Source organism: Silurus meridionalis, chromosome 21 (assembly GCF_014805685.1).
Source record: "Silurus meridionalis isolate SWU-2019-XX chromosome 21, ASM1480568v1, whole genome shotgun sequence".
NCBI lineage: Eukaryota > Metazoa > Chordata > Actinopteri > Siluriformes > Siluridae > Silurus > Silurus meridionalis.
In genome coordinates, this window is record NC_060904.1 from 11,108,233 (window position 1) to 11,125,849 (window position 17,617).

The following is a 17,617-nucleotide window of genomic DNA, read 5'->3' on the forward strand; positions in this document are numbered from 1 at the left end:
AAAGTATTTAGAATTTATATTAACACTCAGAGTTTCAATTATATATGATTCAAACATTAGAGGCTTAAGTTAATATAGGCTGGAACAAGCAGCAGTATGAGGTAAACAGAATATGTCATGCTAAGATGTGTTGCATTATAAAAAAGTTCAGGATGTTTTTGTTTTGGATTATTTAAAACATTTTAAAATTATGAATAACACAACCCATAATTCTATTTGATTTTCTTCATACTTACATATGGATGATGACAAATGCCATTTGCAGCATATCAGTTTGGGTGTTTGGTGTGGGATTATTTTTCTTTTTTATTCATCATTATGTGATTAAGGAATGATTTGATCAATAATCAATTAAATGTGCTTTTTGCTTAATATGATTCTTCAGGAATTGTACTTGTAAAATTCTGGTGAAATTGCTGAACCAAAAACAATGCTAGCAGGTAATGATGCTCTGTCTATGTTCTGTGATGACATGCTGCTTAGGTACCAGTGGCCACTGTTTCTTTCCTTTTCCTCTCTTTGGATCAGCTTGATTCTTCCAGATGCCCTACTTCTGGATGGAGTTCTGTTCAATTGGAGACCACTCCACTGTGCAGCTGGGGATGGTTCCACATCAACAACCTAAAGATCCATGAAATTACTGAGCAAATCAAGAACTTTGAAGTCAGATTGGACTGTAAATAATATAAATTGTCTACTACAGTGGCTCAGGACCCCAGGTTGTATTTACTGCCTATCAGTGCACACCTGAATAATCATTGAAATGTAATGTGTGGATATTTGGTGCCACTTAAATGAGGATGGGGTCCCTTTTGAGTCTGGATCCACTCATTTCCTCATGCCCTCTCAGGTAGTTTTTCCTTGCTCATTTAGAATAAACTTACAATTATAAGAAACAAACTTATAGACACCAAACTTATACATTATTTTATTTAACTGCTTAATCTCTGTTTAGCTGCTTTACCTCTATATATCTAAAAAGTAATTAAATTGAATCATAGGTAGCATGAGATTCATGACAGAGCATGGAAAATCTCTGGGGCATTGGCTAATGTGCATGTGGGGAAGGTTACAAGGTGATTACAAACAACTATTACAAATAAAAATAAAAATAAGAGATCATTCTTCATAATTTAACATGGATATTCAATTCAATTTCAATTCATTTTTATTTGTCAAAAGCACTTTAACAATTAATATTATCTCAAAGCAGCTTTACACAGATAATGTGGTGATTAAAAGTGAATATGTTCTTTATAAGTAAGTTTGTCCCTGATGAGCAAGCCGGTGGCGACTGTGGCAAGGAAAAACTCCCCGAGAATATGTCCTCTAGGGGTCAGTGCTGTATTATTTCCACAGTTTGAACTGTTGCTCTTTTTCTTTTCCAAGGGTCTTCAACGTTTTTCAGGTCAAGGACCTCTTAGGTGATGGAGGTGGTGAGACTTTGGACAGGGACCCCCTGAAACAATATGTGTCAAACAGCATCTAATATTAATAGAAACCAATCATATTACATTAGTTATATTATGTTAATACAATGAATTTCTTCATTTCACACAGGGCCATGTACTTTTGGATTTTGTTTTCACTCAATAATAAAAATCCCTATTTAAAAACTGCATGTTGTGTTCACTTGTGTTATCTTTTACTAATATTTGAATTATTTTGATGATCTGAAACATTAAAGTGTGACAAACATGCAAAAAAATAGGGGCAAACACTTTTTCACACAACTGTTTGTGCATATACTGATAAACCAAAACAATATGCAACTTTTCACAGTATGATGGAAACAATACACACAATTAAAAATCTACTAACATCAGTAAATGAGGAGTGTCTGTTTTTGCTTTAAAAATGAATAGATATGATAGATTATAGTTATTGCTGCTATTAAACAATAATATAGTTGTGGACCTGGGGCTCTGTGAGGTCCTTGAGACAGATCCATTATCTGGAACCAATATCTGTAACTCATGTTTGCACTTGTTATAAGCAAAGATAATGTGAACTGCACCTTCTGAAAAAAGTGAAGTCAGCCTTAAAGCATTCTCAACTTCATCAGCTTTCAGTGTTTACAGGGGAAACATCTGCTTCTGCTTCCTTTCCTATGGTAGTTATGTTGCAATAGCAAAACCACTACTCTACCATAGAAAAGTTATCGTCAAAAAACATTTACAATGAATAAAGAATACTTTATATCCTGTTACTGTCAAAAGTGCCTAATACACCTTAGTGAGATTTTGAATAATTGGAGAAGGTGTGAAGAATAATTATTATACTTGCTTATATTCTTAGATTTATAGGGTTTTTAATTATTATTATTTTTTTGTTATATTTCTAAATTTCTAAATTGTGTTTATTCAACCACAACGTTGATATAATTATTATTGTTATTTACCAAGGGTAGTATTTGGAGTAATGTGTCTGTAAAGAGTATTTAATATAGAAGATTTGGCAGAGATGTTGGTTCCCATGCCAAAATCTAGCAAATTATTTAGTTAGTTAGTTTTTATTGTAAGAACTCTTGAAACCTTTTGGGTATTCATAGACTTAAAAACAATATGTAAAAAAAACCCCAACAATACGCAATTCCAAACAAGGCCAACTGTCAGGAATCCACCTGCCACGCCCCCTTCAGCAGCTGTCATGCCTCCGTGTTCTCTGAAGCTCCCGGCTTCAATTGTGCACACCTGGGGCTCATTATCACTCAGCCACGCTCCTTCATAAGCCCCTCACTCACACTCACTCCTTTGTCCGTTATTGTTGGTATGTGTTGGTGCGTATGCGTATCCCGATACGTTCTCTTCCGTTCTGGACTCCACACACACTTTCTCTCTCTCTCTCTACGGGTGCACTTTGGAGGAAATTACCCTTTTCCCTCCCGTTTGTTTGCTCCTGGACTTTGTGGACCTCGCCCCTCCCATGGATATCTCTCTCTCTCTGGGTTTCCATGGACTGCCGTGTGTGTGTGTGTGTGTGTATCACTCTCCGTTTCAATAAACATACTGCGACTTCTACTCCGGCTTTTGCCTCCGTTCGTTGCTGCATGACAGAATAATGGACCCCTAAAAAGGAATAAAAGGACAATGAAAAGGAGGACAAAAAAAAGAAAAGAAAGGGAAAGACATGATGGGGTTACCGCCGTAGTCCCGGCCGTAGTTCGTTCCAGACCTCCGCAGAGGGCGTCGCTCTGCTCCTGACATCCAGGGTGGGCGTCTCTCAGCTCCAGACCTCTGCCAAGGACGACGCTCAGCCTCCAGTCTCCACTGAGGAGGTTACTCCATTTCCGGTCTCCTTGGAGAACATATCTATGCGCCAGTACTCCACGGTGGGCGTCATGCAGCCTCTGGTCTCCGCGGAGGACACTGCACTGTCTTCGCCAAGGGTTTCGCTCTGTTCCAGGCCTCCTTGGAGAACACCTCTCTGCTCCAGTCCTCCGCGGTGGACATCGCTCCGTTCCGGGTCTCCGTGGCGGACGTCGCTCAGTCTCCGGTCTCCGCCGGAGTCTGGGTGTCACTCCGCTCCAGACCTCTGCAGTGGGTGTTACTCCGCCCCTGAACACCACCCAGGGCGTCTCCCAGCCTTTGGTCTCCCGTGGATGCCACTCGCCCTCTGGACTCCGCTGCGGGCGCTGCCGGGTCCCTGTCCTTCATCGGAAGCGTCTTTCCGCCTCCGGTCTCCACTGATGACATCGCCCGGCCTCCGGTCTCCGCCGTGGGTGTCGCTCCGCTCCAGGTCTCTGTGGTGGACATCTCTCTTTCTCCAGTCTCCGCTGAGGGCATCGCGCTGCCTCTGGTCTTTGCTGAGGGCTTTGTTCCTTTTCTGGCCTCCGCCTTTGGACTGTGCTCCGTTCCGGACCTCCGCTGGGGGCGTTGTTCTATTCCGGCTCTACGCAAGGGTGGTCGATCCGCCTCGGGTCCTTCCCTGCTTTCCCCGGTTCCGTGGCGATTCCGACTGGGTCCCCTTCGACCCTGGACGAATGGAGGGGTCCTCCTCCGAGTGCCCTGGTCCACTGGGCGTTCTGTGGGTTAGGCGTCGGTGCCGCCTTTGGGGCACCGGACTCACTCACACTCACTTGCACTCACTCCTTTCTCCGTTATTGTTGGTATGTGTTGGTGTGTATGCGTATCCCATTACGTTCTCTTCCGTCCCGACTCCACTCTCTCTACGGCCGCGCTTTCCTCCAAATCGCACCCCGGATTACCCTTTTCACTCCCGTTCGTTCGCTCCTGGACTTTGTGTACCTCGCCCCTCCAGGGTGTACCACGGCTATCTCTCTCTCCGGGTTTTCATGGACTGCCGTGTGTGTGTGTGTGTGTGTGTGTGTGTGTGTGTGTGTGTGTGTGTGTGTGTGTTTGTGTGTGTTTTGTGTATCGATCTCCGTTTCAATAAACATACATCGACTTCTACCCCGGCTTTTGCCTCCGTTTGTTGCTGCATGACACCAACATGAAATACACGCCAATATTACAATTCAGGGCAAACAAAAAAAAAAAAGGTGAATCCTAAAAATGGCAAATTAGCTTATTATCAGGCCCTTGATGGGCTCTATCAAGTGTGGCATTTAATCAGTACATTTAATTTTTTTAATACCCAGACATTTGTAAAACACAAACATTTATTTACCTTTGCATACAAATTGTATAAGCGGTCAACTGCAGTAATTAAATGAACCGATAATGGTACTGGGCCTCAGAAGTTTATTTGTTTCATTCCTGCTAATTTTCTAATTAATAATATTATTAAGATAATTTTTGCCAGGAGTGTACACTATCAATTTATTAATGAATCCTTTAAAGTCCTTGTGGACCAAAGTTTTTATGAATAAAATTTGACAACTCTAAATAGTGAACTAAATGCGTAACAAAATAAAAAATTTCCTGCATTTACATCATTCAGTTAACAAGTAAACATCTACAGTGGATTCTGTTCATGCAGCAGGATTTATTTCAGTGATCATTTTCTTATTCACATTTTGTATATTTTTTTCATTTTTAAATTGTCTCTTACATTTAGTTACACCATGTTACTTATACAGCAAAGGGAAAAATGCTCTTTCTCCATTTCATAGTTTCTATACTTGGTTGGTTTTGGGCTAAAAGGCAAGCGTTTACTTTTGTTGTAGACAAAACTTCACTGTTTCCTGCCCAAGCAACTGTGTAACATGTCTCTGAAATATAAGAACATTTCCCTGTATAAATATTTAAATTACCTTTGCACATAAACCACATACTCTGAATATGGCCCCAAGATATGACATCAAAATATTGCAATTCAGAATATTACCAACATTGACTTATATCTACTGCTGTCACTGTGCTTAACAATATCACACATCACACATATTTCTTCTTAAGGGCTTCAAATTAATATAGAACACTGATAATTTTAGAAACCATAAATGTAAAACCGCTAAGAACAGGACATAAAATAGCTAACACAATGGTTTTCTAGTGTGCATTTGGAGTTTAAGGGTACATACAATATTACACACAATTCACAACAAGATCTGATCCATGCAAAAGAGAATGCTATGAAGACCTGCAATTTTTAGGCAGTGTGAACAGTGGTTTTACTCGTCGAAACGCCCCTCAAGGATGCTTTCAAATGAGAAGGGCACAAACTTGAATCCCTGTCCTGTATAGAACTTGTTCTGGAATTCAACCCTGGATGGAAACAAACATAGGTTACAAACACCAATAATTTAAAATCCCTTAGTTCTCCTTAAATATTATTTAGGAAAAAAAAAAATACATTATGCCTAGTAATCTAAGCAACACTTTCTGATCCATCATTCTGGATCCATAGATGTTCACTTTAAATTTAATGCATTAGCCTTTTTTTTTTTTTTTAATGGGCTGGTGGCTGCTTATAAATATGCACTTAATGCATGCAAACACAGTATACATGTTTTATATTTATATTATTAAAGATATTGGAGAAGCACCTAGAGATGACACAGAGCAAGATATGCTTGGATAGGTGAATAGGGAAAGAATTTATCATTTAAATTTCCACATAAACATTTAAACAAGTTAATGCTCACTCCTCTATTTTTCTCACACAGGCTTCCCTTTTCATGTCTTGGAGCATGAGACATACCAGTGCAGTCGCAGAGCATGTAGGAATGCAGACAGACCCTCCATGACAAGTAGAATACACACAGTAAGTGTGGCAAAGGCTGGGAAAATAATGCATAAGCCAAAGAATCCGCCACCACTCTTGGAGGCCAGGCCCATGTGCATCACCATTCCCCATAACACCTCTGAGAGTTCTGAGAAAAAGAAAGACAGAGAATGAACTGAATATCTGTACATATGCTTGCATTTGTGTGGTGTGTGCATACACTGGTCACTCACGTGCATGGGCCAGGCTAAGAGCCCAAAGACGCAAGAAGGAGGCAGTGTTGGAAATACAACCAAGACAGTATTCAATGGTGTGGATGGCCTGGTGGACAGCTACATCCCCAAAGTTAAACTGCAGCAAAATGAAAACAGACAGATTACTACAAATGACAGGTACCAATATCAAAATCCATGCTCTATTTGTATAGCATACAGCAAAAAATTATTTTTAACCAAAATGTTTAAGGTTGGAAAAAAAAAGCTTTTTTCCAATTTCAAAGTTATCTGTGTTCCCCACCCTCCCATAGAATATTCTGTGCTTTTCAGAGTCAACAGTCAAGAAGCTATAAAGTGCACATGCCAAACCTGACCATACTTTTTTCCATCCCCATATCCTCTTATTGAGTATGCTACAATGAGTCATTTCATCTAAAAACAATAGAGTTGTTGTAGATAACAAGCCAATTCTCCCCTTCCTGAACTAACCCCCAGAGCAACCAGTTAAACAAAGCAGTCCACACAGTCCTTATCAGTGAATAACCTAAAGTATATGCACTTTTTATTATTGTATGCATGTACAAATGGATCATAAATAGATGAGTAGAAGCATAGAGTAAATTTAGACCACAGAATAGAATCCGATATCCAACATCCCTTATATTAATTATTTTTTTGTTTTGACACACACACACACACACACACACACACACACACACACACACACACACACACACACACACACACACACAAACTTACCGGTTCTTCCTCTGAGTGCTTGAACAGGAGCGGAAATAGAAGTGATTCAGGTGGTTTAAAAAGCAATTGTAATTTTTTTTTTATTCTTTTTTGCTTCACTTGTACACTTCACCTGTACAGTCATTATGCATACATTAGATTATTCATTTAAAATGAAAATTCACTCACCATTCACTTCAACACCTGTACACCTGCTCTTTTTTTTCTGTAGTTTTAAAATTATTCAATCATCTGACAGCGGTGCAATGCATGAATCATGTGTATACAGGTCAAGAGCATTATTTATTGTTCACACCAACTATCATATAATATATATAATGGCAATAAAAAATTTACTTTATCCATGGCATGATTGCTTCTTTGATTAATAGTTTTGGGTAATGGGTTTCTCTCCTGTCTACAAAGAACCAGTATCTGAGGCATTCTTGGTCAAAAACTCTGAACATTTTACAAGACTGTGAAAAAGACTAAGCGATTTGTTTTAGCTTCGACTGTCCAGGTTTGGTGGGACTGTGCACCCTGGGGCCTCAGATTCCTGTTTTTGACTAATAGAACAGGAACCTAATATGTTCCTTGCTGTTTTACCAAATGCTCCTCAAGTTTCAATGTGTTGTTCATTCTGATAATTTTTCTGCTTACTATGGTTGTAAAGAGTGTTTGTTTAAGATACTACAGCTATCTTGCTGGTCAGGCCAGTCTGCCTCCCACTGGATGCTTAATTTTTTTCACATCATTCTATGTAAAAAAAAAAAACATTCTGTATTAAAGACATCAAAGAACAACAGTTTCTGATATACACCAACTAATCCATATATCACCAGTATCTATATAAATAAGTCAGTGAGAAGACATTTCTCCCATTTATCCTTTTTTATGCTAACATCAACATCAGCATAATACGACTGGCTAACTTAAAGTTCAGAATAATTTAATGTTTATGTTTTACGGAAAAAAGCTTTACTTTGCTTTTTAAAAGTTTTGAAACACCCAAACTTTTTTTTGTTTCTATGCAATAAATTAGGCAAAAGGCAAAAAAAACCACAAGAATTAGACAGTACATTACTAAAATAAAGCTTTGTTTACAGATGAGAACAAGTATGACATTTATTGTTGTAACAGAAGAACTTATGTAAGACCTAGAACAGGAGAGATGTAAGACCTAGAACAGGAGAGATGTAAGACCTAGAACAGGAGAGATGTAAGACATAGAACAGGAGAGATGTTACCAGACTGCCTCATACCCACAGTCAAACATGGAGGTAAAAGCTTAATGGTTTTAAGCAAAAGCATTAAAGTTTACAAATACTGAAAACAATACTGAGGAATACTGAGTCAACATGACTATACTTTCAAATAATTCCATACTTCATAAGCATACAATTTCATCTGGACTAAGGCTAATTGAAACCAACTTTCACCATACAAGACAATGATCTGATGCCTGAGAAATATCAAATAAGCATTGAACACCTTTGGTTAGTTTTACAAGGGGCATGGCAAAAATGTCTCAGCTGAATGTTTGGGGAAAATAACTGCAGATGTCAAGGTATGTAAAGCTGTTATGTTATTAAAGGATTTTTCACTGAAAATAAATTTAAACCTCTGTCCAGTTAAAGTAAATCTTTAAAAATGTACACAAGATTAATTACATTGAGGGATGTGTGAAGGACATAAAAAATTCTGATTACATAGTATCTCCTGGTGGTCATAAACTGTGATGGTCATACCTTAGCCATACTGCATTCCTTGCATACAATCTTTATAACTGCTACTATCATATCTGTCTTGCTTATTATTGATCAATAAGCACTAAATGGACCATGACATATTGGAACAGAACACTGTGAGACCCACTAGGAGACGCAAACCAGTTCCAGCTTGACAATGCCCCTGTGCACAATGGGAGCTCCATGAAGATATAGTTTGCATTAATGTATCTTAAATGGGTCCTGTTTTAGAACACTAACCTCAACCCCACTGAGCCTGGGATAAACTGAACAGTGATTGCACCCCTTATCACCCTACATCAGTAACTGATGTTACTAACACCCTTGGGGCTGAACTTTCACATAACTCCACAACCAAATTCCATACTCCACCAAGAGTGAGGGTTATTATAACAGCAATTGGGAACCAAATATGGAATGGAATGTTTAAAAAAACACAAATTAATCTTATGGCCAGATGTCCACAAACCTTTGTCAATATTTCAGATTTTATATTCAATATCATGTTATGTATGTATTGTGAATGCATGCCATCCTGTGGAAACCATCCCGCAGCAAGAGAAAACAAGGGTGACCAAGACCGACTTGCTGTCTCACTTTTATCAAGGACCTTAAAGCCATTGGTATCTCATGGGACGAAGCTGAGACCACATCGGCTGATCCACCCCGCTGAAGAAACCTTCCCGCCCAATGAGCTTCATGGTGCAGAAGGAGCTAAGTAAGTTGTGAATGTACTCACCTCTATAATGCTGCTATCCACCAAAATCTTTTAACAGATTCCCAATCAAGCCATAAGAATGATTTCAGTATATTCTAGTGTATGTTCTAATACAGTATGTTCTAATCTTACTGAAACATTCAATGTGATTAAAATAGGCAAGGTGGATATTTAGCAAGTTTAGCAAGAAACTATTTTCGGTTCCCTGGTGGTCTAGTGGTTAGGATGCGGCACGGGGATCGAACCCGGGCCGCATCCTAACCACTAGATGCCCCTGGATGCCCTTCCTAACGCAACCCTCCCCATTTATCCGGGCTTGGGATACATGGGGAGGGTTGCGTTAGGAAGGGCATCCAGAGTAAAAACATGTGCCAAATCAAACATGTGGATGATCCGCTGTGGCGACCCCTAATGGGAGAAGCTGAAAGAAAGTTTTTAGTAGGAAACTATTTTCCTATATACACTGACCAGGCATAACATCATTACCTTATAAAATTATGACTAGTGATTGAATAACACTGATTATCTCTTCAGCATGGCAACTGTTAGTAGGTGGGATATATTAGACAGCAAAGTGAATATTTTGTCCTCAAATTTGATGTGTTAGAAGCAGTAAATATGGGCAAGTGTAAGGTCTAAACGAGTTTGACAAGGACCAAATTACTAAGATGGCTAGACGACTGGGTCAGAGCATCTCCAAAACTGCAGCTCTTGTGGGATGTTCCCGGTCTGCAGTTGTCAGTATCTATCAAAAGTGATCCAAGGAAGGAACAGTGGTGAACCGTTCGCAGGGTCTTGGGTGGCCAAGGCTCATTAATGCACATAGGGAGTGAAGGCTGGCCCGTGTGGTCCGATCCAACAGACGAGCTCCTGTTGCTCAAATTGCCAAAAATGTTAATGCTGTTAATGCTTGACAGGTCAGGACTGTTTTGCAGCAAAAGGCGGACCAACAAAATATTAAGCAGATAGTCATAATGTTATGCCTGATCAGTAAATATGGAGATTTTTGGGACACCCTGTATTTCCTTAAAGCTGCTTTCTGATGTCTATCATTTAATTCTCTATACAAATTAAATTATAGCAGATACTGTAACTGTTCTAATATTCCTTGAGCTATAAACTCTAATCTTCTGTAGCAGTTCTACTAACATCTCTTGTTCAAGTGCTGGTTTCCTATCCTCTTTGCTTCTATTATCTTCTTAGTCGACTCTGTAGCCATATTCAATTAAATTCATTTTCATTTGTATAGCGCTTTCAACAATGAACATTGTCTCAATGCAACTTTACACAGATAATGTGGTGATAAAAATATTTACTGTTTCTTTTACTCCTAGTTGCTAAACTACAAGAGGAGGTTTGACAGTAGTGGACAGTAGTGCTTTCGTTGTTTCTATGGTGCACTTTGCCCATTGCTAACGTCATAATCCTGTAGTTAGGGAAGGGCTCAGTAAGTGTCTGTTGCAGGTGTTCAGAATCCAAACAAATTGGACTTTGATCATATACATTAAATCATATTTTTGTTATTTTGTCTAGTAATACACAGAAGCACTCCAATCGTTATGAATGACAATGTCCTAATTAAATAAAAGGCTACTAAATTATATCATTTATATCATAGGCATCTATATATCTGACACTTCTTATTCTGTTTTTTTTTTTATTTATTTATTATTTTGTATTTTTTGTATTAATTCAATTTACCTAAATCAAATTTATTGGCCAATCACATTTTTCTTGATGTTATTCCTTTATAAGTCAAGAGATGGTGTGCTTTAAATGTAAATATGGTGGTGGATAATTGTTTCATTGCATTAAAATTCTTTTCATCTATTATTCAAAAGGCCCTTGTGAAAACTGATGGTATCAGGAATTCTGATAAGTTCCAAAATATTTCAAGCCTAGTTGTTAATGATAAAAGATTAAAGTTTTAATGCAGAAGATTAGTATAACATACATAAACACCAAAAATACTCTGTATCCAAATTTGTTGATGAGTAATTGTCTGATTTTAAAAAGACAAACCACTAAACCTAGAATATGACTGAAGTATTATGGAGTGCTCCAAGATCCTTTACAATGGTTTCTTGCCATTAAATACAATGTGTAGGCATTTTACACATTCTGCTAAAAGAATGCAAGAAATTCTGCAGCTGATGTTGGAGCACTAATTCTCAAAATAAATACTGTCTTAAATATGTCAGTTTATTCTCTAATGCATTTGGTATACCAGCTCAGTCATTAGTAGTACTCAGCAGCAGTCGCAATTTCCACCCACCTCATCTGCATCATCAGAATGCTGGGATAGCTGGTCGTGCTCAATGATCTCTGCCTCATCCTCAGTGGGTCCATTCCCGACTCGGACTCCCCCAAACTTCTGTGTGCCCTGTTGAGTGAGTCCGGTGGATGAGCAGGTGCCTGCTTGCTCTAAAGTTTCTACTTTCTGAGCAGGGCTTGCCTCCCTCCTCTGGGACTAAATACAAAACCCAACAAAATTCTAAATGGCTCACAGCATGCCAGATGCCCGTTGTGCTGTGTATAAATGGCACTGCCTGTGTACTGGATAGCTACCCATCCCAAAGTACAATAATAATAATAATAATAATAATAACAAAAATAATAATTATTATTATTATTATTTTATGGTTGTTGTATTTTCCTTTTTTGGGGGGTTGGGGGGTTTCTCTAGTTTCTATTAACAGTGCTGTGAAAAAGTCATTTATTTTTATAATTATGATTTTAATATTATTTATGTGTCCTTTTTTTTTTATTATTTGTACCTAAGTATGTTATTTAAGACAAGCTAATAACTGGTTGTACCACCTGGTAATGGTGCCAAATGCTTTAGATAAATGGAGAAATGAAAGGATTTTGGCCCACTCCTTATTGTAGAAGTGCTTTAATTCAGAAATGTGTTTGAGCATGACCTGCCCATTCCTGCCACATCATCTCAGTTAGGTCAGGACTACACCTCTCCAGAACTTTAATTCTATTTTTTTTTTTGTGAAATTTATAGCTGTACTTGCTGTTGTGTTTTGGAAAGTGACATTTATAACCTACTTGTAACCTAACTGTGCAAGAGCTTCAAATCATAGACTGATGACATTCTTAATGAGGATTTTTTTTTCTTTCTTTTTTTTGAGAGCAGAATTCATGGTTCCATCACATGACAAGTTACCAAGGTCCTGAAGCAGAAAAAGCAGTCATACAGTACATCATCACACTACCACCACCATATTTGTTTGTTGGTATAATATTAATATTTTTTAACTATTTATTTGTTTAAAAGTCTTAGCTTTAAGACAAATGTAAGAGGACTCGTCTAGCAAAAGTTCTACTTTTGAATCATCAATTTCACAGAACGTTTTTTTAATTTTGGGATTTATCAAGTTGGTTTTCTGACATTATACCTGACATTTTTTCTGACATTACACATTATAAGACTTAGAGGTCAAAGTGGCAAATGTAAAATAAACCTTTATGTTCCTCTTGCCTTGAAATGTATAATTTCTCTCCAACTTATGAACACTGATCTTACATGAGGTGAATAAGGTCTGTAGTTTTTTATGTGTATTTAAAGGTTCCCCATATGGCAATTACATGTGAAAAGAATTGCCACTGTTTGAAGTCTAAACCCCCTTTAGACATTTTAGACAATATCTCAAATTGCTAAAAATAGTCCATTTAAGTTAAAAAGATATTTAACAAGGCTGTCATTAATCTTGTCTGATTGTGTCTAGTGTAGTTATCCAATTAAATTAAATTACATTTTGCTATATAATTATTACTTACATTTTGTTGTTTGACTAATTAAATAAGGAAAGTGGATTAAATAACCATTTTCATCAATGCAAGAGATGATTATTATTTAAATTTTTTTTTAGAATGTGATGCAAGGGAGCGGAAGTGCAGCAAGCAAGTGGGCACCTGTGCGAGGCTGTATTAAGGCTGTATTGTCTGCATTAAATTTAGCTTGAACATCTAAAATTATTACATTTGAGAAAAATATAAAAGAAATCATTCATCTTTTTTCACAAACTTTTTCACAACACTATATTTTACTTTATGTGTATAATAAATTGCTATTAAAATTTTAACATTTCTAATTTAAAATTTCTAATTGTACACTCATATAAACTATATATGTTATAGTTCAATAATTGGTGAAATTTGAATATTCTAACTAACTAATAGTAACCAGGATAGGTATTTATTTATATGAATTGATTTGTTCGCTGGAACAACTGACAACAAAAAAAATCTGAAAGGACAGTGGACTATGGGAACATACCAAGTGCTTTTTCCACAGGTGCTGACGACGAAGCACCATGGTCTTCACCACCAACATACAGGGAACACAGCTCAAAGCAATAACCACCAACAAACACTGGATACCCATCTAAAAAAAGGACATGTAACATATTGCCATATGTATGATATACTGACCATGCAGGTAAATAAGAACTTAGTAAAATAGCTTTAAATTTAACACATATTCCCGTTGCAGCACTCCTGAGAAAAGGACATTTTCTGCACAAATGATAACTATATATTATATTATATTCATGTGTAATTATTTTTACCTGTCCTCTGTAAAGCGGTTTATTAGTTGGATCATTGTAGTTAAAAAGACACATGTTGATGAAGGCAATAAGAAGACTTGGAGCATCTTTAGAAGTGGTCACATCATAGGCTGTCCACTTGTAGAAGATCAGTAATATCAGATAACCAAAAAGGCAACTCATAAACACAATTTCAGGGATAAAACCCAGGAAGATGTTTAGCGGCTTCTTAAAGTACCTGGGAACACACAGGTAATACAAATTGTAATATAACATATACTTGTCCTTAGAAAATACAAAAAGGAATAAAGAATAGGACTAAAATTATTTTGAACACAGACACACACACAAAATACTCACAGGTGATTGAAGAGAGAAAGAGTGACTCCAAACAACATGTGAATCACTCCTAGAATGATTGACATCTTCATTTTAAATGAGTTCAGGAAGGTTAGCTTGTTTGTAGCAATGTTCCAGATCTAGCAGGGATAAGTCACAGGAGGAATTACATCAAGCCTCAAGCCTTCAATATATTGTTCTAAATGCTGGCACAAAATATTGTTTATTGTGTTAGTGTTACTTACTGGATCAATACCCAGAGGATATGGCCCACCAAATACGCCTGGTACAACTGGGTCAAGTTGCAGCACTGGATTTTCATCAAGAATCTCAAACCTACACAAAGAAAAGTAACAAAAATTTTTTTTGGCAAATCAAATATAAAAAAAAATTAAACTTGCAAGAATCAAATTAATCTAAGTCTTAATGTTGATAAAACCTGTGTTCATTTCACATATACAAAATAATTCTAGAGAGTTGTTCTCTAAGCGCTGCTTTACTAATTAAGACTCTTTTTGCTGGCAATACTGCTACTACAGTACAATAACTTACAGTCCATTTAAAAAAATTTTGCCCGCACAACATGTTTCATTTATCCTGTGTATTTACTGCTATGTGTATTAATTGTTTATTGTAACTATTGTTCCTTTTAACCTCTTAAAAGTCTGATAAACTTACGACCAGTTTCCTTTGGTGCCAAACATGGCCTTGATGCTCCAGCCAGATCCAAACATGTTGAGTGATTTTGAGAAGCAGTCATTGTAGATCATGCCAGTGTATATTGAAAATAAGCCCATTAAAAGGACAATATACCGGCCTGCAAAGATCATGTTGAACATCTACATACATGCATAAAAAGCAGGACAGAATGAGAAAAAGAGTTAGAGCGTCAGCTTTAAAAAATATATATATGTTCTGTAGTACCAAAATAGCTATACTATATACAATATGAATACTATGGGATATGCACTTACACAAAACCTCAAATAATTTTGAATATTTCCTTAAAGTGACTAAAAAGTATAATAGTGAATTATTAAAGTAACATTCTAAACTTTTACAAAAAAAGGATTATAATGCAGAGAAATTTGGATATAAATAAAACACAAACTTAAACCTCATTGTCACGCTTCTGTGCAAGTAGGCGACTCTCTCTGATGACAAGGTAGAGAGCAGCACAGGTCATAAGCACACCATGACCCATGTCTCCAAACATCACAGCAAACAGAAATGGAAAGGTGATGATAGTATAGGGTGCTACAACACACACAAAAAAATAAGATTAGGAAAATCTTAATAGGAAATTTGTACTTTCTGGCGAAATGTAAAACTTGATGCCAAATAATCTTAATAAACTGATTTGAACAAACATTTGACCAACTTAATCTACTCGTAATATAAATATTTGCATCCTGCCTGGGTTGATCTCTCTGTAGGTTCCAATTCCATAGGCATCCACAATGTTCTGGAAGCCAGAGGTGAATTTGTTTGTCTTGTTGTAGGTAGGTGGAGTCTGTTTAGTCTGCATCCTATTCAGGATGGAAGGAACAGTTGATCCACTCCTCTCCTGCAAGGTTAATAACAGTTACTCAACCTCATAATAATGATACACTAGAAATATATGTTACAAGTAATGATTCATTAATAAAAATATTTCCTTTTCCTCATTTAAGAACCTATCATGGTGAATTGGGTACTGTCACCAGCTCAGGGTCTCTATTTCAATCCTGACCTTAGGTTACTGTCTGTGTAAAATTGTATGTTCTCCTCTGAGCTCTTCATTTTCCTTACAATGTCCAAAACACAGGTAGGAAGCTTTGCTATGGTAAATTGCCAGGATGTGCAAATGTGCATGCATTCACTGATTCCTTATCTGAGGTGGGTCTCGCCTGTGTTCCTAGGGTTGGCTTCAGATGCACCAGAAATAATTACAAATTTAAAAAAGAGTAGTTTACACTTAACAGCTCTGATGTGCATAATAGTGTTAATTAAATGCATTAGATCTAACCCAGCCATTAGGGAGGCACAAGCCAGTGCACTCTTAGTGCCGGTCACAAGCCCGGATAAATGGGGAGGGTTGCGTTAGGAAGGGCATCCAGCGTAAAACATGTGCCAAATCAAATATGCGGATCACGAAAGAGAAATTCATACTGGTCAGTCGAGGACCGCCACAGGTATCGTTAGCCAACAGGGTACTGGTGAAAATTGGGCTACTGTTGGCCAAAGGAGGAGAAGGAGAGGAGGAAGACGTCTACAGAGACGGCAGGGAAAGGATAAGTGTAGGAGAGTGGAGGTTATGGTTGGTACTTTACATGTCGGTACTATGAATGGTAAAGGGAGAGAGAGATAGCTGATATGATGAAGAGGAGAAAGGTAGATATGTTGTGTGTTCGGGATACCAAGTGGAAAGGGAGTAAGGCCAGGAACATTGGAAGGGGGTTTACACTGTTCTATCATAGTGTGGATGGAAAGAGAAATGGTGTAGGGGTGGTTCTGAAGAAAGAGTACAGTAAGAGTGTAGTGGAGGTGAAGAGAGTTTCTGACTGGGTGATGAATGTGAAGCTGGAAGTTGAAGGGGCGATGATAAATGTCATCAGTGCTTATGCTCCACAAGTGGGTTGTGAAATGGAGGAGAAGGAAAAATTCTTGAGTGAGTAAGATGAAGTGGTAGAAGAGGTACCTAGGAATAAAAGATTGGTAATTAGGGCAGATTTAAATGGGCATGTAGGTGAAGGAAACAGAGGTGATGAGGAGGTGATGGGTAGTTATGGCTTTAAGGAGTGGAATGTGGAAGGGCAGATGGTGGTAGATTTTGCTAAAAGGATGAAAATGTCAGTGGTGAACACTTATTTGAAGAAGAAGGATCATAGGGTGACATAAGAGTGGAGAAAGGTGCACACAGGTGGACTATGTTCTATGTAGGAGACTGCTAGAAAGGTACTTGGTGTGACATCTGGAAATAGAAAGGAAGACAAAGAGACATGGTGATGAAATGAGGAAGAGAAAAGCATAAGAAGAAAGAGGTTGGCAAAACAGAATTGGGATCGACAGAGTGAAAAGAAAAGTAGGCAGGAGGAAGTGAGAGCAATGACTAAGAGGATTAAGGTTCATGTGTTCCGTAGGCTCCTTCAGTGGAGCCCCTATAATCAGGGAGATACAAGGCCAGAGGCC

General features: G+C 37.8%; 1 protein-coding gene across 3 annotated transcripts in view; it reads right to left on the reverse strand.

The window, feature by feature from the left end:
• Nucleotides 1-4,927: 4,927 nt before the first annotated feature.
• atp6v0a1b (ATPase H+ transporting V0 subunit a1b) overlaps nt 4,928-17,617 on the reverse strand; it is a 30,293-nt gene continuing 17,603 nt past the window's right edge. The window contains exons 11-22 of one of the 3 annotated variants that reach the window (XM_046833698.1): nt 15,863-16,013; nt 15,564-15,703; nt 15,125-15,285; nt 14,692-14,782; nt 14,468-14,586; nt 14,129-14,345; nt 13,837-13,944; nt 11,824-11,931; nt 7,104-7,121; nt 6,363-6,480; nt 6,106-6,277; nt 4,928-5,669 (exon numbers count right to left, since the gene is read on the reverse strand). In XM_046833698.1, the coding sequence (XP_046689654.1) occupies nt 5,576-5,669; nt 6,106-6,277; nt 6,363-6,480; nt 7,104-7,121; nt 11,824-11,931; nt 13,837-13,944; nt 14,129-14,345; nt 14,468-14,586; nt 14,692-14,782; nt 15,125-15,285; nt 15,564-15,703; nt 15,863-16,013 (1,497 nt within the window). In that variant the 3' untranslated portion in view covers nt 4,928-5,575. Of the gene's footprint in view, nt 5,670-6,105; nt 6,278-6,362; nt 6,481-7,103; nt 7,122-11,823; nt 12,019-13,836; nt 13,945-14,128; nt 14,346-14,467; nt 14,587-14,691; nt 14,783-15,124; nt 15,286-15,563; nt 15,704-15,862; nt 16,014-17,617 lie in introns of all 3 variants that reach the window. The other 2 variants (XM_046833697.1, XM_046833699.1) reach the window with 2 other exon arrangements.